Source organism: Phyllobates terribilis, unplaced genomic scaffold, assembly GCF_046119375.1.
Source record: "Phyllobates terribilis strain yellow unplaced genomic scaffold, ASM4611937v1 Scaffold_3__8_contigs__length_932513732, whole genome shotgun sequence".
Classification (NCBI taxonomy): domain Eukaryota; kingdom Metazoa; phylum Chordata; class Amphibia; order Anura; family Dendrobatidae; genus Phyllobates; species Phyllobates terribilis.
In genome coordinates, this window is record NW_027362763.1 from 373581913 (window position 1) to 373604915 (window position 23003).

The 23003-nt window shown below is 41.1% G+C and overlaps 1 protein-coding gene across 4 annotated transcripts in view; it reads right to left on the reverse strand.

The window, feature by feature from the left end:
• Window positions 1-379: 379 nt before the first annotated feature.
• Window positions 380-23003, reverse strand: part of CILK1 (ciliogenesis associated kinase 1) — a 40056-nt gene continuing 17432 nt past the window's right edge. For 3 of the 4 annotated variants that reach the window (XM_073675404.1, XM_073675403.1, XM_073675405.1), the window contains exons 6-14: window positions 17811-17943; window positions 17183-17354; window positions 15632-15799; window positions 14456-14758; window positions 10147-10340; window positions 9131-9270; window positions 7924-8031; window positions 6443-6544; window positions 380-3630 (exon numbers count right to left, since the gene is read on the reverse strand). In XM_073675404.1, the coding sequence (XP_073531505.1) occupies window positions 3476-3630; window positions 6443-6544; window positions 7924-8031; window positions 9131-9270; window positions 10147-10340; window positions 14456-14758; window positions 15632-15799; window positions 17183-17354; window positions 17811-17943 (1475 nt within the window). In that variant the 3' untranslated portion in view covers window positions 380-3475. The remainder of the gene's footprint in view (window positions 3631-6442; window positions 6545-7923; window positions 8032-9130; window positions 9271-10146; window positions 10341-14455; window positions 14759-15631; window positions 15800-17182; window positions 17355-17810; window positions 17944-23003) is intronic. The other variant, XM_073675406.1, reaches the window with a different exon arrangement.

The window sequence follows — 23003 nt, forward strand, 5'->3', positions numbered from 1 at the left end:
TGCAGCCATATTGATGTAGATGGAAGAGAACATTTTCTGCCATGTGAAGGTGGATGCACAGAGCTGAATAATAGATACAAAAGTACAAGAAAAAGAAACTTTGTTTGCCTTAGTCTATATATTAAAAATAAGTATGCATTTACCATATTTTGTGCAAAATAATGCGATTCTGGGAATAACCCTTTAAGCTCTAACATTTCCCAGGGTCTTTGGGAAATGAGAGGAGGGATCTAATTGGTTATTAAGAAAAATTACTCCAGTTTTACTTGAACAAGTCTTGATAAATTCTCCCCAGTTTGCTCCATACGTTTCTTGATCTGCTGCAAAAATTAGACTTTTGGCTCCCTTCAACTATAATGGTAGCGGTCTTGACTGGAGGAATATGTGAAACCAATATGTGAAATTTGAGTACATATGTGCACACTTGCATACAAAATGCTCCTACCACAAGGAGCATGAACTTTAAATTCTGCTGTCTATAGGAAAGGGTCTATAGTTTGTCTGATATCCCTAGTTATGTTTCAAAGCACTTTAGTGTGTTGGATGTTGACTTACAGGGAATCTAACTATAGGTGGCACTAGAGACCATTTTCTTCTCGGCTGAACGAGAGCCAATTTGCATATATTTTTTCTCCAGTGAATGTGGCCTATACAACTTTGGCTGCTCCATGTCGCCCTAGCCTTATTACACTATTTTAGTAAGACGTAAATACATTATGAAAAAAAGCTCATGAGGGCAATCAAGTAACCAATTGGACCAATCCTTCTCAAAATAAAGCACTTCAGGCATGCCAAAGAAAGAAAGTAACAAAATATACTTACAACTCTATTAAATAACAATTATAACAATAGGAAAATAAAAAGTACATGTTACTAAAAAGTTGGGTGGTCACAGCATTTATCTTTTAAAAAGGAATCTGTCAGAAGAATCAACCCCCCAATAGCCATTAATATTGGCATCAAGGTAATACAAAGTTTAATAAAATGATATTCAATGTCTTATTGCAGAGAAATCCACATTTTTCTTAATGTGTAAATGAGTTAAAGTCGGACATAGATCTCTCTGAGAATCTTCCTCCGGAGCTTATTTTAAAGGAAATGGGATGTTACCTGTGTGACACATGAAATGACTGACAGTCTATTTTCCTGATCTCATTGTAGAGCAGATTGTGATTATTAATAAGAGCATAGTAGAGCTTTGTCTCATAACAAACACACCTGCAGCTCGTTTCTCATGGTGCGCTCAGCTCAGGTGTACTCTCCCCCTCCCCCACACACTGAATGCCAGGAGATGAAAGCTGAAGAAGCGTTAGGTGTAGTCAGGCACAGCTCTGCAGCGGAGCTAACAGCACTATGAGAGAGGAGAGCTGCGTAAGTGTTTGTAATGAGAAAGTTCAGCTCTGCTGTACTGTGTAAGATGTAATCAGGCACAGCTCTGCAGCGGAGCTAACAGCACTATGAGAGAGGAGAGCTGCGTAAGTGTTTGTAATGAGAAAGTTCAGCTCTGCTGTACTGTGTAAGATGTAATCAGGCACAGCTCTGCAGCGGAGCTAACAGCACTATGAGAGAGGAGAGCTGCGTAAGTGTTTGTAATGAGAAAGTTCAGCTCTGCTGTACTGTGTAAGATGTAATCAGGCACAGCTCTGCAGCGGAGCTAACAGCACTATGAGAGAGGAGAGCTGCGTAAGTGTTTGTAATGAGAAAGTTCAGCTCTGCTGTTCTTTGTAAGTTGTAATCAAGCACAGTTTTGTAGTGAGATCAGGATAGCAGTCATTACATGTCTCACACTGGTGACACCCCCTTTAATTTAAAATTAACTCTGGAGGCAGACTCTCGTGGAGATCTATGTCTGGCCCATAGAGCTTAAAAGATCATTTAAATATTAAGAAAAACATGGCTGTACCTGTAATGACACATCAGATTGTAGATGTGTATCAGTCCTTATAGATTGTAAGCTTGTGAGCAGGGCCCTCACTCCTCCTGCAACTGTTGAACAGTGTGTTACTTTGCAATGTCTTTATATGTCTCATTTAATTATAAAGTGCTGCGAAATATATTGGCATTATATAAATAAAATTATTATTATAATTATATTCAGCCTCCTACAACCTGCATGTCCATATAGAGATCTTAGGCGGAAAAATGGGGGGTGATCCTTCGGACAGATTCCCTTTAAAGTGAAAATGTAAAACTCATGTTTTGGAGTTAGTGATAAGTGTTTGTGGACTCAGTAAACTAAAACAACTGTTGTATACAGTAAAGGCAAGCGGTGTTCTTGTTAGAAAGAAGTGCACTACATTGCCCAGCAATGTTCTGCAGATTCACAATAATTATGAAATTAATGGACATCAAAGATTATAATAAAACTAAGTAACTGGGTAGTGTTTTACTGCGACATGAAATAAACAGATCTACAGGCAGGGCAGACATCCTCGCCCTCTACGCCAGCCCTTCACCCAGTTATTGTTCAGACTTAAAGGCCACTGTTCACAATAGATTACTATTGCTCAAACCCATTGATTTAGGCAGAGTAGAAAACTATGCATAGGGGGTCAGGTGCCCATAATAAAATTAGTGTGTGATAAAGGTAGACTATTATTGGAGTGACTTCCCATTATATGTGCAAAACTATTTTCCTGGAGTGCTACTGTGAATCACTAAAATGGAGGTGGCATAGCAGGACCTGCCATAATCGTCTCGTAGATGTGGGTCCCAGTGGTTAGATCCGTATCTGTCTTGAGAACGGGGTCCTGCCATATGGCACCAGGAATTGAGAGGTGTCCGCATATATGAGGTTCGCTCAATTCTCTTATGAACTGCCGCACTCCACTGGCAGTAGCATGGGTCCTACTCTCGAAATAGAGGCAGGGACACAAATATTCCAGAGAACTACCATTTAAAGGGTCACTAGATATTTAGTTTATCCCATCTGTATTTAGATACTTAGCCCACAGATGCTTCTTTAGCTATAGGGACTATTATACACATGAGTAAAATGATAGCAGCTAATAGAAAGGGCTTCTACTAACATTACATTTATGCTATGGGAAGACTTATCTAAACTAGTGTCTGAGAAAAGTGTGGGACACTTACCTAAGGCAACCAATCCAATTTAATGTCTAACCGTTAATTTTAAAAGTGAAAAAAATCAATCTGATTGGCTGCCATGGGCAAGTGCTCATTTGTACCAGTTTTGATAACTCTCAACCAGTGTCTATATTTGCTCTTGACAGGAGGTTACAAGATGGCACTGCATACACTACAGAGTCGGACATATGAGAGAGCCAGAATTATCTACAACATGGTCCTGCTCACAGCAGGTACTTTTATCTCTCTTTCTAGAATACTGTAGTATTTCTTGAATACTACAAATGGAAAATTAAAAGATATGAAGCATAAAAAACCCCATAAAAACGGCTTCCATTGCTGATAAACAGGCTGGCATAATAGATGCCAAATAAAGTGCTATGCTTGGTTATCTGCGTCCGCCATATTTGGACATCCAGTCTGTTCTCCCATGAATTGGCTGAAGAGGTGGCGGCCTGGGAGACAACGTAGGAGAACTTTTAGATGGCGAGTTGATGGTACACGGTCCCATATATGATCCAACAGATTTTATGGACCCAAACTCTAGATGCAAAAAGGAAATAAACAGCATTGAAAACGACTATTGCAATATGAGACTTATTTTAAGAAAAAAATAAAAAATTATACACATATACGAGTGGGTTTACACATTTGTACAGATTTAGATACTAATTGTATGGATTGTGAGAAATATCCTCCATGCAGAAACAGACTACAGATTCCTATTCTACTCTAGAACGCTTAGTTTCCAGGAATAAAACTAACCTACAGATGTAGCCAAGGCCACCATCACGGCTGTACTGGTACAGGTATGGGTATAGTCAGGTACCCGGACAAAATTATAAAAAAACAAAAAAAAAAACCTCACTGCCACCCACAACGTGCTCCAACAGATATCGTGAGGCAAGTACAGGGCTCATGGAGGCGGAGTGGAGGGACGCGTGCCCCTGCATGTAGACAATATGATACAGTCAACCTGCACCCTCTTTTCCTCCACAATCAACATCAAGATATGCGAGAGGGAAGAAGTAGAGGAGGCAGAGACCTGAACCAGTGCAGAGGTGGGAGTGAGGTCATTAAGGAGTCTTACAGGTAAAAAGGCAATAGTAGCACTGGACACATGGAGTCGTCAATTTTATCAGTTTTGTATCAGGCTGCATGAGCCACGCACACAGATCAGTACAGACTCAGGAGAAAGTCGAAGGAGGCCCTACTCAACCTAAAAGCTTCTGCATGGTATTGTGAGTGATTGGCGGGGGTCTTCAGACCTGAAACCACACCGATCCAAAGCACTTCTGCAGGACTACTGTGATTTGAAAAAAAATCAAAAACAAAACAAACTAACTCCTTCAGGCACATTGTTACAAGGCATTTCTGATGGTGATCTCTTGCAGCAGCAAGGCCACAAAGAAGCTGCTCTAGATATTACTTTGCAGTTAGGAAGCACATTTGCCAAGGATGAAATCCACAGTAACAGGATCCTTCTAAGGCCTCCTTCACATGTACGGGTTTCTGGTATGTGTGACATCAGTTTTTTTTCACAGATACTACATTGACCCATTATAACCTATGGTGATCTTCATGGAGACGTGTCCTTTTTTTCCAGCAGCACGGACGGCAAGGGCCAATACAAAGTCTATGGGTCCGTGAAAAACGAGTACAGCACACGGATGGCACCGGTACTGTCTTTTCCAGTACCGGTTTTATAAGGACATGTGAAGGAGGTCTAAATAAGTCTAACTTGTTGTAGCAGCACGGTTCAAAATCTTTTGGACAAATGCGAATAGGGAGGGTGATATTGTACCAATGGGAACAGGTAATCCGTGGCATGATAGTGAGGGAGCAGGCAGACAATTTGGCTGCACCCTTGCACTCTACCAAACTATGGAATGTGAGGATCAAACAAATAAAAATAAAAAGTCAAGGTTAGCATGAATCCAACGGTTAATATTTTGCAGACATTGAATTCTTAGCATCAGAGGCCAATTACTATGTTGAAAGAACTGTAAACTGTGAATAAACTTTTCTATGATGTTGGTGCCAAGTATTCAGCAGAGATTTCAGGATTATTTTAATAGGGAGAGAAGCTTCTGCCAGTAAGGTCAGGTGTAAATCCAGAGTCAAACCCAAAATATCAAATCTGTCTTTTTCTAAGACTAATGCTGCTATCGATAAGCATTACCTATCAGCTGATCACACTCAGATTGGTGGGTCTGGATATAGAGGTGGCTTTCATAGATTTCATCTGAATACTGGTAAAGAAAACCTGCAACCTTTCAGAACCAATGACAGGTGCTATATGCAACTTTCGTCTGCTGCTTTTTACCTTGCTACTATTATCTATCTCTTAGTATCTGCATAAATGACCGCAGGCTTGGAGAGAACTGTAATTGCTGTGTCTCCACTTTTCTGCAGCAATTTGCTCCTTTTTAGTGGCTTTAGTATTACTTTACGTTTTGCACCATTTTTTAGCTGTCTTTCTTTTTTAAAGAGGTTGTCCACTACCAGAAGACAGAGCAGCTTCGCAAGTGAGTACTTCTGACCGGTGTCAGCCGCTGTCGACACCGATAACGGTTGATCGGCGGGGGTGCCAGGTATCTGACCCCGGCTGATCAGACAGTGACCTATCCTTAGGATAGGTCATCAATGTAAAAGTAGTGGACAACCTCTTTAAGTCTTTTTTTTTTTTTTCCCTCGACAACTTTGCTTTTCTAGATGTTTTAGACAGTTTCATCAAAAGTGACTTTCACCAAATGTCGCATGTTTTTGGAGCCTCTCACTCCATTCACCCCTCTTCCACCCTCCTGGAATACAGTTTCTGGAGGAGTTTCCAATTCCAGCCATTTTTGCGACTTTTCAAAGCATTTTCAACTTTTGGTGCTGAAAAGTCAGAAAAAAAATGTTAAAGGAGTTGTCCAGTACTAGGACAACCTCTTCTTGATCTACATGTTTGGCCCCGATAAAATAAAAAAAGCTTATACTCACCTCTGATTGGAAGCCGCGCTCACGTTTCACAATAAGCGCACTAGAGTGCCAGGACCACGAGTGCAGACACAGCTGGAACGGTGTCGGCAGGGGAAGGGAGTGTAAGCTTTTTTTATTTTATCGGGGCCAAAAATTTAGATCAAGAAGGGGTTGTACTAGTAGCGGACAACTCCTTTAAAAGACAAAAATAAAGAGCATTTTTGTTTTTGCGATGAATTCATGAACCGCGTATGCCATTTTGAAGAATTTGGGGAAAAAAACATCAGCAAATAGCAAAAGAAAAACCCCTCAAACATGACGACAATAAATCAAATGATAAAGAGAAATTGCATGCATTCTTCTGTAACAAAAAAAAAAAAAAAAAACTTACTTGGAGATGGGTTTGTAAGGGGGGCTAATCGAGTCTTTGGCCCAACAGAACTCAATTCCTGTTTCCAGAAAGTTGGAATGTAACCTGTAACTCCATTAGATCCTTAAAAGTAGGAAAAATGCACAGAGCATAGGAAAGGATGAAATTCATAGCACATTGCAAATAAACTTCCAAAGAATTGTGAATATGATCTCAAAGGACAACGTATTTGTTATGTTAATTCTCAATGAAAGAGACAAGTCTACATTTGCCAAAAAGTATAATTCATGGTATTGATATTAAAGGGAACCTGTCACCAGAAATAAACATTATTAACCTGCAAATATAGGGATAACCTGCAGGTTAATAGCGTTACTAACCTGTCTGGTGCCCGCATTTAGCTGAACGCTGCGGGGAGAAAATTAACTTCCCTAGAAGTATCCAGTTTCAGTCACAGCTCTGAGTACACAGCGTGACGGCTGTAACTGCGCCCCCGGTCCTGACCGACACTGGCTCTGCATTGAAGTTGGCTGTCAGTCAGGGCAGGGGGCGCAGTTATAGTCATTGCACTGTGTACTCAGAGTGGTGACTGAACCCCAAATGGTGCATAGGGGATTAAAGTTCATTTTCTTCCGGCAGCATTATTAACCTGCTGGTGCCAGGCAGATTAATAACACTATTAAGCAGTAGACTAACCTCATAGCTGCAGGTTAATAACGTTTTTTCTGGTGACAGGTTCCCTTTAACTTGCAGTAAGACCTGCTACACAGTGTAAAATACTTTAATGAGGCAAAGGTGAAATTTCCATAGATCAAGCGATACAAAGAAGTATTTTTGTCCCTCATCTGATGTCAAATCACCATCAGTTGTCTTCACCAGCACTTCTACTAACATCTCATGCATAATTTAACAGGAGGCCAGAACCTGCTCTTCACTGGTACTGTAATTCTGCGAGAATTCACTTTTGTAATATTCTCGATTCGATGATTTATTAGGGAAGTTTTCTCCATTGCTCACAGAGGCAGAATAGAGGTTCTCACATGTCAGCATATGGATATACACACACATGGACGTATTTTTATTTTTTTTTATCTTTGCACTCTTCTGCTCAGTCAAATGTGAAAAAATAAATATAAATAAAATGATCTCTAAAGGCTTTCTATATAAAAATGAGGCAAATTAAAAAAAGAAGGGCAGTTTTCTACATCAATCTTTTATCATTTATAAATATAAAATAAGGGGTTAGAATTCCTTTTGCAATTAATTCCAGGGGACTAGACAGTTTTCAAGAACTCAGTCAATAGCAGCTGTTCTTCATTGTGCGACCCGTGACGGTGGCCTCCAGCACTGTGTTATAACAGTGCCAGCACACATCTCAGCGGTGCAGAAAGTTAGTCCTGACTAGTCCTGATCAGACAACTACTGTCGGTAGTTGATAACTTGCCAAGATGGGAATAACTCTTTAAATTTGTAATAAAGGATAATATAAAATCAGACTTTACCTGCTGGCACCGCAAGAGGGTTAACTGGCCGACTAATATTTGGCCATTGGTTAAAATAATTTAATCCATCATGATGATTAGATCCAGCACTGTTCTTAATAGATATGCCTAAAAAAAACAAACAAACAAACAAAAAAAACCTTAAAAATGTTATATTAATTATTGAAATAATTCATTACATACAAACGTTAGATATGTAGAAAGGAATGTGGATTACATTGTCGATATATAAATACAAGTTTAGAAAATAAGTTGTTTTTTTTTACTTAATTATTGATACACCTTTGCAAAGTTTGCATTTTTTAAATAAACTCTACTACTTTTTTTTCCTATCGTCCTTCTTTCCCAAACACCAAGCTGAAAGTGCCGTTTTAACTTCCTGGTTCATGGTCTTATAGAAGCTGCAGAAAAGCTCAGACTGTAAGAGTGTGAAGAGTGTACAGATTCCATAAACTAGGTAGTTAAAACAGCAATTGCAGCATAGTGTTTAGGAAAGAAAGGGAGCTAAAAAAAAAAAGTAGTGGAGTATATTACAAACATTCATAACTTTACAAAGGTGGATCAATAATTAAATAAAAAAAAATGTTTAGTTATCCTTTAAAGGGAACTGGTCATGTTGAAAATGGTATCTGTTCTGCAGGTAGGATGCTATAGTGAAAGTTGCTTAGAGAAGCGGATTAGATTGATGTACATTTCTTTGGGTACTTTTCAGTAAAACTTGTATGTTATTCATTGAAATTCCTGGTGTTTGTATGCATGAGTCCAATAGACGGTCCTACTCCGTGATTAGCAATCTTCCCTGTATGACTGCATGCAGAGAGATAGCTTTCAGTCACTGAGAAGGCCTCCCCACTGGACTCATCTGCATACAAACACCAGGGATTTTTTATTTATTAGATTCAAGCTATACTGAATCTTTTCCAACAAACCTATATAATATTCTGCTCTATACCATACTGTCCACAGATCAGACTTCATGTACAACATGACAAGTTCCCTTTAATTGTTGGTCCTTTAAATGGACCCAAGACAAGTGAATGGAAAAAAATACTCAGTACTGCTGGTTAATTCAATATCTAAAATACCAAAATAAATTTGTTTGATCAAGACAAGATTTGTGAAAGGGGCTATCTGCGAACACATATACCGTATATAGTTCAGTTTTCTTTACAAAATACTGAAGGAAATAAATAATGGCTGTACTGACCAGGCAAATACCTGGCATGTTTCAGGTAATGTTGCTTAGCTGACGTTCTCCTGGATGCTGCAGTGTCTTGTCTGGAGAATGAGGAGTGCACGGGTCTTGTACTAATGTCATCCTTCAAATCTAAAATTCTCTCAAAGCTGCTTCAGGATTGGCAGATAGAATGATAAAAGGAAAATTAGAAGTTTAGCGTGAAAGCATTTAGATTACATGCAAATTATAATATTTCCAATAGGCAAAAATAGGCCTCTATTGGTCTGACTGGTTTCAATATAAATGTCCCGTACAAACAACTTTCACATTATTAATGCTGAAAAGCACTATGAAAAAAATGTACATCATGGATTGCCTTATATACGAGCACAATGACATTGCTCATGCAATCAGATAAAGGAGTCTAGCAGCGATTGAAAGCTGGGCTTCTGCTACAAGGAACCAATTCTAAGTGTTTCACCCCCTAGATGCTATAGTCAATTGTTAGCGCGGCATCTAAGGTGTTTGATCGAGGGAGGAGACTCCCTGCTCAGCTGATTGATGCGTCAGTCCACCTCGCGCATCTGCCAGAGACAAGGCTTATTAATATTACCCAACAGTGTAACATCATTTAAACAAAAAGTACGTCACTATTTATTATATCCCACATGGATGATTCTATTAACTTGATCTCTTCTCAGTTTTGATATTCTGATATTTTCTTTTTTTTAAACTGTTCAATTTGACATGATGAGTCCATGACATTTATAGGCTGGACTTTGTAGACGTTCACCACAAAACAGACTTCAGCATCCAGTCAGTTGTCATATCTATCAATATCTATAAGCTGAAAAATTAGGTCTTGTAAGAGGTTGACTGCAGCATACGCCATTATAGGAAAGCCAATATAATTAGGAATCATATAATCTGAATATAATTGATTTGAAAGGAAAAAAAAACATAATTCAAAACAAACAAGTTCTAACAATTCAAAAAGAGTTGTCTAATAAAAGAACTAGAAACCCAAAAAACCCAAATCTATTTACCTAGAAAGGCCATCACCGACTGGTCTAGGTCTGTCATTCTTCGCTTCTGTTCTAGTATTGGAAGAGTCAATGTCAAGGTCTTGGAAGTCTTCCCACTCATCTGAGCTCTTGACCGTTTTCGTTATGTATCCCCATCGTCGTCTATTTTTTGTGTTTAGGTTCAAAGTACTATTCTCCAAGTTAGAGGCGACTTTCTGAAATTGTGAATATAAATCCATGCAGAGTGGTCACCAAATGCTGAAACAGAACACTGAGCTTATTGAAGAATGAACAATCTGAAAGCTACATATGCCATCTAGTGCTAGTAGTACCCCATAGAGGACTGGAACGTACAAATGCTGTGTACACTAACACTATTCAATCTGTGGGAAGGATGGAAGGTTTTTTAATACTCTGGATTTCTGGTTTTGGGGCTGATAAGGGCCTTACCTACGAGCTAGCTTATTACAATAGATGCTGGTTGATAACTGCTAATAGCTCCCAAAGGCTTGTCATGCTGAGTATCCCTCTAGAGCACACCTGGGCAAAGTCCGGCCCTCTGGCTGTTCCAGTCCGGCCCGCGGACGGAGAAAGCCGCGGGGGCTGATAACAATGGCCCACGGGCCGCACCGTGCCCTCACCTGCCACTCGCCTCTGGCCCTCTCTTCCACCAATCAGCATGAGAAACAGCTAACGCGATGACGTCATTTCATATCATCAGCTGCGCACTGCGGAAAGTCAGTGCATCGGAGACAGGAGCAGAGGATCAGGCAGAGCCCCCGGTGGAATGGGACCGAGGTGAGTATGTGGGTTTTCTTTTTATGTGTATGAGATGTTCGGCTGCACATGGGAAGGCTATGGGACTCTCATATGCTGGACTACGGGGAGGCTATGGGACTCTCATATGCTGGACTACGAGGAGGCTATGGGACTCTCATATGCGGGACTACGGGGAGGCTATGGGGCTCTCATATGCTGAACTACGGGGAGGCTACGGGGCTCTCATATGCTGAACTACGGGGAGGCTACGGGGCTCTCGTGCTGAACTACAGGGAGGCTATGGGCAGGGCCGACTCCAGGTTTTTCTGGGCCCCAGGCGAAAGAGTCTCAGTGGGCCCCTTTAACACATACCACGATTCATGATGCAGAGATACGGCGGAGAAATAAATATCTATATCTATCTATATATCTATATATCTATCTATATATCTATATATCTATATATCTATATATCTATATATCTATATATCTATATATCTATATATCTATATATATATATATATATATATATATATATATATATATATATATATATATATATAGTACAATGCAAAGATTTCACTTCTTACATTACATGAGTGATATCTATTGTAAATTCTACAATAGCTCAGAAACCGGTGAATCGCTCCACACAGAATACTGGCCCCCATATAAGGCTCCATACGGAATACTGGCCCCCATATAAGGCCCCATACGGAATACTGGCCCCCATATAAGGCCCCATACGGAATACTGGCCCCCATATAAGGCTCCATACGGAATACTGGCCTCCATATAAGGCTCCATACAGAATACTGGCCGCCATATAAGGCTCCATACAGAATACTGGCCCCCATATAAACGCTCCATACAGGATACTGGTCCCCTTATAAAGCTCCATACAGGATACTGGCCCCCATATAACGCTCCATACGGAATACTGGCCCCCATATAAGGCCCCATACGGAATACTGGCCCCCATATAAGGCCCCATACGGAATACTGGCCCCCATATAAGGCTCCATACGGAATACTGGCCTCCATATAAGGCTCCATACAGAATACTGGCCCCCATATAAGGCTCCATACAGAATACTGGCCCCCATATAAACGCTCCATACAGGATACTGGTCCCCTTATAAAGCTCCATACAGGATACTGGCCCCCATATAACGCTCCATACAGGATACTGGCCCCCATATAACGCTCCATACAGAATACTGGCCCCCATATAAAGCTCCATACAGGATACTGGCCCCCATATAACGCTCCATACAGGATACTGGTCCCCTTATAAAACTCCATACAGGATACTGGCCCCCATATAACGCTCCATACAGGATACCGGTCCCCTTATAACGCTCCATACAGGATACTGGCCCCCATATAATGCTGCATGCAGGCTGTTACCCCCCACATAATGCCCCATACAGGCTGTCCCCCCACTTATAATGCTCCATGCAGGCTGTTACCCCCCACATAATGCCCCATACAGGCCCCCCCCTTTTAATGCTCCATGCAGGCTGTTACCCCCCACATAATGCCCCATACAGGCTGCCCCCCCCCTTATAATGCTCCATGCAGGCTGCCCCCCTCCCTTTATAATGCCCCATGCAGGCTGTTCCCCACCTTATAATGCCCCATGCAGGATGTCACCCCCTCTCTCTATAATGCCCCATGCAGGATGTCCCCCCCTCTCTTTATAATGCCCCATGCAGGATGCCCCCCCCCTCTCTTTATAATGCTCCATGGAGGATGCCACCCCCCCCCCCTTCTCTTTATAATGCCCCATGCCTCCATACATTAAAAAAAAATCAAATACTCACCTCCCTTCTCCTCACCTGCTGCCCGCTGCTCGGGTCCGAACTCCAGCGTTGTCGGCGTCTTCCCGCTCAGCGCTCCCTGTGACGGCTCAGGGGAGGGCGCGGTGTAAAGACGTCACCGCGCCCTCTGACCTGAGACGTCACAGGGAGCGCAGAGCAGGAAGACAGCTGATCTGCGGGGGCACGGGGAGAGGTAAGTATCCAGCTGCCGGGGCCCTGAGCAAGCGGCGGAGAAGGGCGGGCGCTGACACCGCTCTCCTCCGCCTATAGCCCAGCGGGGTGCGCGACCGCCAGTGGGCCCCTCTGCCTGCTCAGGGCCCCGGCATTTGCCCGGGTGCTGACGCCGGCCCTGGCTATGGGGCTCTCATATGCTGAACTACGGGGAAGCTGTGTGGGGCTCATGCTGGATATAGAGAGGCTGTGTGGGGCTCATGCTGGATATAGAGAGGCTGTGTAGGGCTCATGCTGGATATAGAGAGGTTGTGTGGGGCTCATGCTGGATATAGAGAGGCTGTGTGGGGCTCATGCTGGATATAGAGAGGCTGTGTAGGGCTCATGCTGGATATAGAGAGGTTGTGTGGGGCTCATGCTGGATATAGAGAGGCTGTGTGGGGCTCATGCTGGATATAGAGAGGCTGTGTGGGGCTCATGCTGGATATAGAGAGGCTGTGTGGGGCTCATGCTGGATATAGAGAGGCCGTGTGGGGCTCATGCTGGATATAGAGAGGCCGTGTGGGGCTCATGCTGGATATAGAGAGGCCGTGTGGGGCTCATGCTGGATATAGAGAGGCCGTGTGGGGCTCATGCTGGATATAGAGAGGCTGTGTGGGGCTCATGCTGGATATAGAGAGGCTGTGTGGGGCTTCTTACAGTATATAAGGGGCTATGTGAGGGCTCATATGATATATAAAAGATGCTGTATGAGGGCTCAAGGGGATGTCAGCATACTTAATTGTGCTCAATATTAAAGTGATATTAATTATATTAATATTAATTGTAATAATATAATAATTAGAGTTAATATTAAGCAGAATTTTCAGCCTATTGGTTCTGCCCTCCACAGCAGTCACAGTCTCTCATGTGGCCCCTTGGGAAAATTAATTGCCCACCCCTGCTCTAGAGCAAATATACCAAAATTGTAAGGGAAACAGAAGAAATATTAGAATACATATATGCAATGTAGTAGTCTGAAAAAAAAAACAAAAGATATTAACCAGCTTACATAAAAAGAAAACTAAAAATCAACAAATGTTATCCACAAACATATTCAATATATATATTTTGACAGCCAAAATAATGGCACAATCCTGCTAGAAATTCATCTTCTCAGACACTCAGGAAAATTGTATGAGAACCTTGTTTTTTTAATTAAATATTTTATTATCTGGCACTTAAAAGATTGAAAAGATTCTATCAGCCCCTGCAGGTCTCAAAACAGCTGGATATACATGGTGTACAAAATGAGAACACCACAGCTCTGTACACTGTGTAGTGGCCGTTCTTGGGAACTGCATGTGAGTCCCCAATGAAGTCAGTGGGAGCTGAGCTACAGGATCGGAGAACAGCCACTACAAAGAATACAGAGCTGTGCGGTTTAGACTCTAGCCATGCCGGGACCTGCTAATGGTGGATTGTTGGAGGTGCCAGATGGCCATTGATCTGATATTAAGGAATTATCCTGACGATAATTAACATGGCAGTCCAGGGAAACTCATTTAAAATACAGTCAGGTAGAAGAGGATACTCACAAGAGGAGCAGCCCTGCGGCTGAGGTCAGGCAGAAGTGAGTGTCTTAAGGAGTCTTCGTTGGAGTTATCCACAGAATCCACCGTAGATGTGCTCAGTTTGAAAGGTTGCCCATTTGCCTGGCTTTGCTGGAGGGCTCGTGATGAAAGTCTGGATTGATATTTGGGTGGCGGTTGAGGAGGAGGAACAGGTTTGATGTGTAATGGAATCTGCTTTTCTTGACAGTCTCTCAGTGGCTTTAACTCTTGAATTCTTTGAGGTGTACCAAGAGCTTGACCCACAAGAAAGTAAGGGTGCCTAAGAGCCTGAAACAAGATTGTGGTATTTATATAAAAAATAAAAACCGCCAGAGCCAGTCTTCTGTCACGCCAGACTGATTTTTACCCTGATACTCTACATTAAGCTATCATATACATTCTCATGTAGTCTACCTCGGCATGGCGTCTGAGCCTAGTGATTGGCTGCAGCAGTCGCATGCTGTAGATGTGACATCACCTGTGCAGTAAAGTCAACAAAAGATGCGCGGTGAAGAGCAGACAGGCAGCGTTAGAGTGGCTGTCAGTATGTAAGGCTAATTTTGTTATTTTCTTTCAAGCAGTTCAAGTCTTTGGGCCACTGAATTGTGAAAAACGGAAAATTAATCGAAATGGAAAGTATCACCTCTAAAAACACTATTTATCTGCATACATGGTGATAATCTGCAGATAAATAGCATTTAAATAATTTCTGGCATTCTTACTGGAGTAGCAACTGCATGGAAGAAAATTAAAGGGACTCTGTCAGCACAGAATGACTGTTTAAACTCAGTCCAAGCGCTCGGTGCTTCACGGCGGGGCCAATCATTTCTATACACCTTCCACCTGCGTATTTCCCATCTATCTCCACCCCCTTCTTGGACTGACAGCTCTGGTTTCATAGAGCGTAAGAAGGTGCATCCCCCTGACTGGTCAACGACTAGTTTGCATTCACCACCACAGTTATAAAATGCTTAATGGCCATATGCAGTAATCAAAAAGACCATGTTAGAAAGGGTATAAAGATAGCAATGAATATACGGCGGTGATTTGGAGGGCTTGGAGGAACTCCCAGGTTCTGTTTAAATATTAGAAGAAGTGAAATCAATTAGTAGCAAGTGCTAAATAATTATAATTTTTCAATAACTTTTTCATAGCTTATACCTTGCTTGCCGTTGGTCTCTTTTTAGGGTCCCACTGTAACATATCTCGCATGATCTGAATCCCGTCACTACTTGCATTGGGGATCAATGTTTTTAGATTATTTGGTACACAATGTGGCCAGCGAAAATTCATCGCACTGGCAAGCTGGTAGCCTTCAGGCCAGTCATTCTGGAGAAGAAGAAAAAATGAATAAAAAGGAATTATTCCAAACATAAGGAGAGTGCAAAGAAAACAGAGTAGTTGCCCATTGCAACCAGATTGCATAAGCAGCACTATTGATTTTGAACTAATCTTGATACATTTCCCCCACTCCCAAACTTTAAACCACAAAGTAAATTTTCTTTCAGTAAAAAGGCACCCGTCACATTACACATGCAGTCCGATCTGAGGTTTGATGGAAAAGATTCAATAGAATTTGTATTGTCTTCATTGAAATCCCTGGTGTCTGTATGCATACGAGTCCCCTACTAGTGATTGACAGCTATCTCTGCATGCACAGTCATACAGGGAAGAGTGAAATTGTATTTTTCATTTGCTTAAATGTCATGCTACGCAACTCTCTAAATAGTCTTCATTAAACATTTTCTATCATTTTGCTGCTGTAGAGGAGTCTGTAAATCCCTTAACTAGCGGAGTGCTTTGCAAAAGTGTTACAAATCCGTCACATCTCTTGAAGCATCAATATTTTTCCCTGAAAATTTTTTTGCAGCCTTTTGACTTGAGGTGTCAAATTTTGAGTTGATAACAATAGCAGGCTGCCACAAGATTTTGACATAATTTTCTCCCCCACCAAGAGTTTATCAAAATCTGAAGACAAAAAAAAAGATCACTTGAACAGCAAAGAGGATTAACAGTGAAATGGACAGCAAGCCTTTTTTTGAGGCTCCAAAAAACACAGTGTGAAAATAGCCTTAGAGACGGCAGGAGAGTGTAGGAGTGAGTGGAGGGGAGATCTTAACAGATCTCCAGGAGTGTGAAGAGGTGAGAGAGTATTTACAGTCTCAGGAAGGGCAGGGAAACCAAAGTCTAGTAAAGGAGGACTGAAAGGGGGAAAGTGCATGAAAAGGTAAAAGAGTGCAACATATAAACTGTGTGGATATGAGCTAATGAAGACAGATGGAACCTGGGTACACAAACCTAACATCCAGCCTATATCACTAGAAGACACTACAAGAACAGTTCTGAAACTTGGATTGGGCTATAAACTGCATATTAGGGGCTTCTGAAAATGAATGAAGAAATGAAGGTTGCAAACTAAAACTTTGTGATTATCTTTAATTAATAAAATTGCACTAACATGTACAAATCAGTGTATTCATTGAGCCGCAGTGAATAAGCATTTTTAGGGTAGATCGTTTGCAACCGTTTCGTTGCAAAGGATTGGTGATGCAGCCAGAACATAATCTTTACTGACTGGTAACGTTAAATAGGAATATGGCAAGCGATGCATCTACAACTGCATTGTAACCAAGACAAACCAGAGTCAGATTAGAAGTACAAAGTGCAAAAGTACAAAGTGCTGTGATCATCTATATAATGTGTCCATCTTACCTTCTTTGGTGTCCCTAGAACCTGGCAAATCCTGAATATTGTGTCAATTTCACTGGAGCCTGGAAAAAGAGGCCTTAGAGTGTAAATTTCAGCCATGATGCAGCCAACAGCCCAAATATCAATAGGGGAGCTATAGCTTGTCGATCTAAGAAGAACCTCTGGTGCTCTATACCTGTGGATGAAAAAAATCAAAAGTATATTCAACTTCAGTTGTAATAACCTATGTATAGGAGGATGGGTCATAGAAATTATTTCTCACAAACTATTTAGTCTCTATATTTTCAGACAACTGGATCATATTAAAAATGTGCTAAATAAGCAATCAGCAAATCACATTATAAAAAAACTTTCTGCCACCGCCTGTTACAACCTGTAATCTATCTTTGGCAGCAGAGATGCCATGATGTGGTGGATTGGTCTTTACCTCTCTGCTCCTGCTCTCGTCTGTCAAACTGCTTCAGGCATAGCAGAGAAGTGAGCCATCAGTTCAGGCAATACTGTGCACTGGCTCTCTCCTAGGTAGGAAATGACTTTCTATGCCGGACATCTTTTTATTAAATATTATATATCAGGGCTATAATGCTGGCTGTGAACAGTATAGCACAGTTGATGAATAATGTCTCCTTACCATCGAGTAGACACATAATCTGTGTAAGGTGGTCGGGATCTTGTTTCTCGAGCTAGTCCAAAGTCAGCTATTTTCACAAGCTCTGGTCCCATACAAAGGAGGTTTTCTGGTTTTAAGTCCCTGTGAAAAAACCCTAAAATTCCAAAAGGAGTAATGAAGATTTAAAAAAAATAATTACATTATATGTAATAAAGCACTTTATTTCATGGAAATGTGCGATCACCTAGTCAACCAATGGTAAGAGGTAAAGAAGGAGTCTGGTTTATAGGATTAGAAATAAAATAAAAAATTATATTCTCAAATCTGCATGCAGATAATAATGATATGGATCCTCAGTGTTTGTGATATAACAGAGAACATTGACACTATATAGAAAAGGGATTACTCATCAGAGATCCCTCATTCTCCTGATGCGTAAAGGGGCATTTACAATGAAATATTATTATGCACGCTCGTTCATGATAATCTTTCAGTGTAAACAGGCTGCGGATCATCAGGTATGCAATCAAAACTCTTGTTAATTGGATGAAGTGATCTTTTGCGCCTGCATTGCATCAACCTATGTAAACAGGACTTGCACAGCAAAGAACCATGGCAGCCTATGTGCACTGAACGATCTATTACAGAAAGTTGCACATAGTTTACTGTGGTCTGCCTGTGAAAACAGGCTATTAAACGACTGACGATCGATAAAGGTTTACCGATCGGCGGTCATTTAGTGCCACAGCTCATTCTTTGTAAAAGGACCATTACTTCAAGTACTGATAAAGTTCCCTCTGCTGGGACCCCAAACAATAAGCTGTAACTAGTGAAAAAAACTTTGAAGAAAAGGGAAAATTAAACAAAATCCACTGATGTGAATGGGCCTTGTGTTGTCAGTGTATTATAGGTCAGGAGAGGTCATCCGGAGCAAGAAAAGCTCTTTGTAACTGCTCCCCACTCTGGCTGAGACATGAGGACCCTGAAAGGAAAATATCCTCTAACGCAGAATTCCATAATTGCATATGTGAAAATGAGTTGGCGTTATATTCAGATTACTGTAGTACACAACTGGCAGTGATGCCATTCTGTGTAACCCCAAGCCAGCTGGTTCATGACATGCCAGTCTGTGTGTTCTATGCCAGAGAGGAGTGGTGCGTAAAGCTGGAAAAGGTACTGGTAAGAAGTAATGGTGCACTCTACGACCATCCATAAGATTCCCATATGTCAGCAGGATGGGGGTCTCCAGAACCTGGGGAGGCAAGTCAGTAAGAAGCAGGTGGACTTTATTTGTGCCATTATCTTCATTGTACTTTATTGAGGTAATTAGACGCTTAGCTGTTTCAGCATCTCATATAAACTACAATAGAGAGATGTATTTTCAATAGGTCATAAATGCGTTAGATGGTAATGGGTGGGATTCACATGTGGCAGATATTGTTGCTGAAAATCAGTTCTATTCATCACAATGAGGTTGTTTTGGCGACAAGGACATGGATTTCTGCAAGTTACATGTAGATAATTGAAACCGTCGCAAAAATCTCTGCAAAAACGTTTTCATAGCCTGACAAGAAAAGAACGTGAAAAGCATGTGTAAAAAAAACAACAAAAAAACAGAACTCCCGGAATGATGAATCAAAGCTACCTACTGAAGTCTTTAGAGAGGAGAGGAGCGGAGAGAGAATAAGTACACACAAAAGAAATTTTCCACCCAATGCTGTCTGTGGAAAAAAATGAAAGCACTCGGACCCAATATTACTCAATAGATTCAGATGACAGGTTGAGTTTTTTTTTTACATGGACTGGATGTCCATGTTAAAAAAAAAAATGGCAGCATACAATAGTCTCTTCCATATTTCAGATGAGGCTCGTCCATTGGGTGACTCGCCCTATGGGTGTGAAAAAAAATGAAAAAAATAATAATACATCGAATCCCAGATGGATTCTTCTGATTTTTACGGATACATTGCAATTCTTCTACATAGGAAACTGTAGTTGGTCTTGTAAATGATAATAACTGTTCATATATAAAAATGGATGACAATACAGATGAAAGATTGTCCTTGTTTTTCTGGATGAAAATCAGACAATTTTTTTTTTTTTAGATGCTCGTGTGGACTTAAACCCAATAATTGACTCATCAAAACAATTACTAGAGAAAATAATGCTATAGAAAAAAATCTATATGCAAAAATACATTTTATTAATCACAATTAATTTTCGAGAAACAAAAATTTTTTAAGAAAATTCAAGATGGCTGAGAGCACTGCCCCAGTACCCCCCGATGAAGCCAATACGCGAAACGCGAGTCGGGTTATTGAGAAGTGTGGCCATATATACTACACGTTAAAGGGAATCTGTCCTCTAATATGGTAATACAGGTGATAGAAATGTAAATCTATAGCTACCTGTATGCCTCATATTAGAGGTCTTGTTGCTGTGAAATGTCTTTTTATTCCTACAAGCTTCTGATGTGTTCCCATCCTGGGGACTGGAAGAAATCCCAGCCTCCTGTGTGAATTACAATGCTTCCCTTCTCCCTGCATGTCACAGTGCCTGGATTTGGCTGCTGCAACTGCACATAACAGTGCACTGTGACATGCAGGGGAGGGGGGAAACATTGTAATTCACACAGGAAGCTGGGATTTCTTCCAGTCCCCAGGATGGGAACACATCAGAAGCTTGTAGGAATAAAAAGACATTTCACAGCAACAAGACCTCTAATATGAGGCATACAGGTAAGTATAGATTCACAATTCTATCACTTGTATGCCCATATTAGATGTCAGGTAAGTGCCAGGGGGTGACCGATTCCCTTTAATGATGGTGAGTGTTGGTGGGTATTGATGCTAATGCACATGGTATTTATTTTGAAGCTCTGGTAGGGGTCCTCATTCTTGTATATTAAATGTCTTACATCTTATGACCCTGTCTGGTCAGAGGTTCATTGAAGGGTCTTTATATGAATTGATTTTTTTATATTAACTATAAAATATAAGCATGTTTATGGCCCCTTAATTATTTTTGTGTATCTGATTTTGTGCAAGCACTTTAAAACGCTACTTGTTTTTAAATGTAATTTAACTTTTCATTGTCTCTTGCCAGGTTATTATATAGGGTACTATTGACCAGACTGCCTTTCCTTTTTTGGGGTTTTAATAGGATGTTTTTGAGCTATAGTCTTCAAAAATGTGTGTGTGTTTATAATTAATTGTGATTAATAAAATTATTTTCGCATATAGTTTTTTCTACAGCATTATTTTCTCTAGTAATTTTGTTGAGGAGTCCACTATTGGTTTATATTGCTTTTTGGGTGACTGATTAATAATTATTTCTTGGGTTTTTTAGCATGGGTCTTTGGATCCAGTATTGGCCAATAATTGTGTGAACTTAGCCTGATGAGAAGCAGAGAACTGGTGCTACAGTTTTCTAGTAAGTATTCGCTCACTTCAGTGCTGGATTCACAGTAACACAGCTCAATACTGCTTTATAGTGTTCTCTATGCTGCTGCTGCTGCTCCTGAATGTGAGCTATATAGACAGAGAAGAGTAGGAATCCCTCATTTTTCTGTGTGCTATGTATAAGAGACATCATATCAGCTAATGTGTACCCATTATGCCTGTGAGAACTGAAAATTAGAGAGAGTCTGCAAAGAGGAAAATGCAGGCTACAAGTCAGTTAATGGCTAGAAATAGTGGTATCCGTCATCTATACACAACAGTCTATTCTGAAAAGTTAATGGAAATGAAAAGTACCCTTTAAAAGAGGACCTTTTACCAAATTTTACATGTTAGACTGGATACTCAATGTAATGGCAGCAGATACATTAGCAATCAAAATATTTGGCATCTAATGAGTTAACACCCACTTGGACTTAACAAAAGTTATCAGAATTTTCATTGGGATTGTGTATTTCTTCCTATGTGAGTTGCCCAAATATAAGCAGGCAGCAACGCAGCAGAAAAAGAACACCCCCACACAATAGGTTTCGCACTATGTGAGATGTAAGCATAAGGCTATGTGCCCACGTAGCAGATTTGATGCAGAGCGTTTTTGCCTCTCTCTTGCAGAAAAAAAACGCATGCAGATTTACATGCGTTTTTTCTGCCAGATAGAAGCGTTTTTTCAGCATTTTTACATGCGTTTTTTTCAAGCACTTTTCCAAGCGATTTTAGCATCACTTGGAAAAGTGCTTGACAAGTTGGTCACACAATATAAATCCATGCAACCGGCATGGATTTATATTGTGTGACCAACTTAGATGCTTTAAATGCTGCATCTATAGTATAAAAAAAAAAAAAAAAAAAAAAAAAAAATGTATACTCACCTCTCCAGTCTCCTCCTGGCGGCGATCCTCTCTCCTCGGCGTCCCGCGGTGTACTGGCAGGACCTGCGGTGACATCATTTAGTCAGCTGATGGTCACCTGACCGCTGACGTCAGCGGTCGCATGACCATCACCTGACTAAATGACGTCACCTCTGGTGCTGCAAGTATACCGCGGGACGCCGAGAAGAGAGGACGTGGCCGGGGGCTGCCAGAGAGGTGAGTATACAGTTTTTTTTTTACTTTTAACTTATTTATTTCTTTTTTTCACCGCATGGTAGCCGGGATGAAGAGGCGTTGTGGTCTCCTCTTCATCCCGGGTACCACACGCACCGCGATTACGCTGCAAATTCGCGGCCATTGAATTTAATTGAAACGCAGCAAATCCACATATACCTGCGGGTTTGCTGCGTTTCAATGTTCCTCAATGCCCGCGAATTTGCGGTGTAATCGCGGTAGAAATGGTCATGCTGCGAGTTTGCAACGCAATGCGAATTCGGCGCGCTAATTAGCACATCATGTGCACAGCACATCCGAATTCACATTGCTTTGCATGGCAGACGGTTTTACATGCGTTTTTGCGGCCGTAAAAAACGCTACAAAAACACTACGTGGGCATATAGCCTAAAACTCTGATCTCCAGGTCTAACCTATTGCATAATTAGAAAGTGCTGCTACAGCACAGATGATTAACACCTTTCAGATAAGGTCCCGAGTGGGGGTGAAGGGGCAGAACAGCTGAGTTTAACTGTGTCACACAACAAATCTATCAGCTCTCCTCCTCTCATAGCAGTCAGCTCTGCTGTACAGTCCCTTCCCCCACAATGTTTGTCTGGGGTTGTGTCAATAGTCACACTAATGTCTGCTGTACTCAAAAGTTCCTTGCAGCA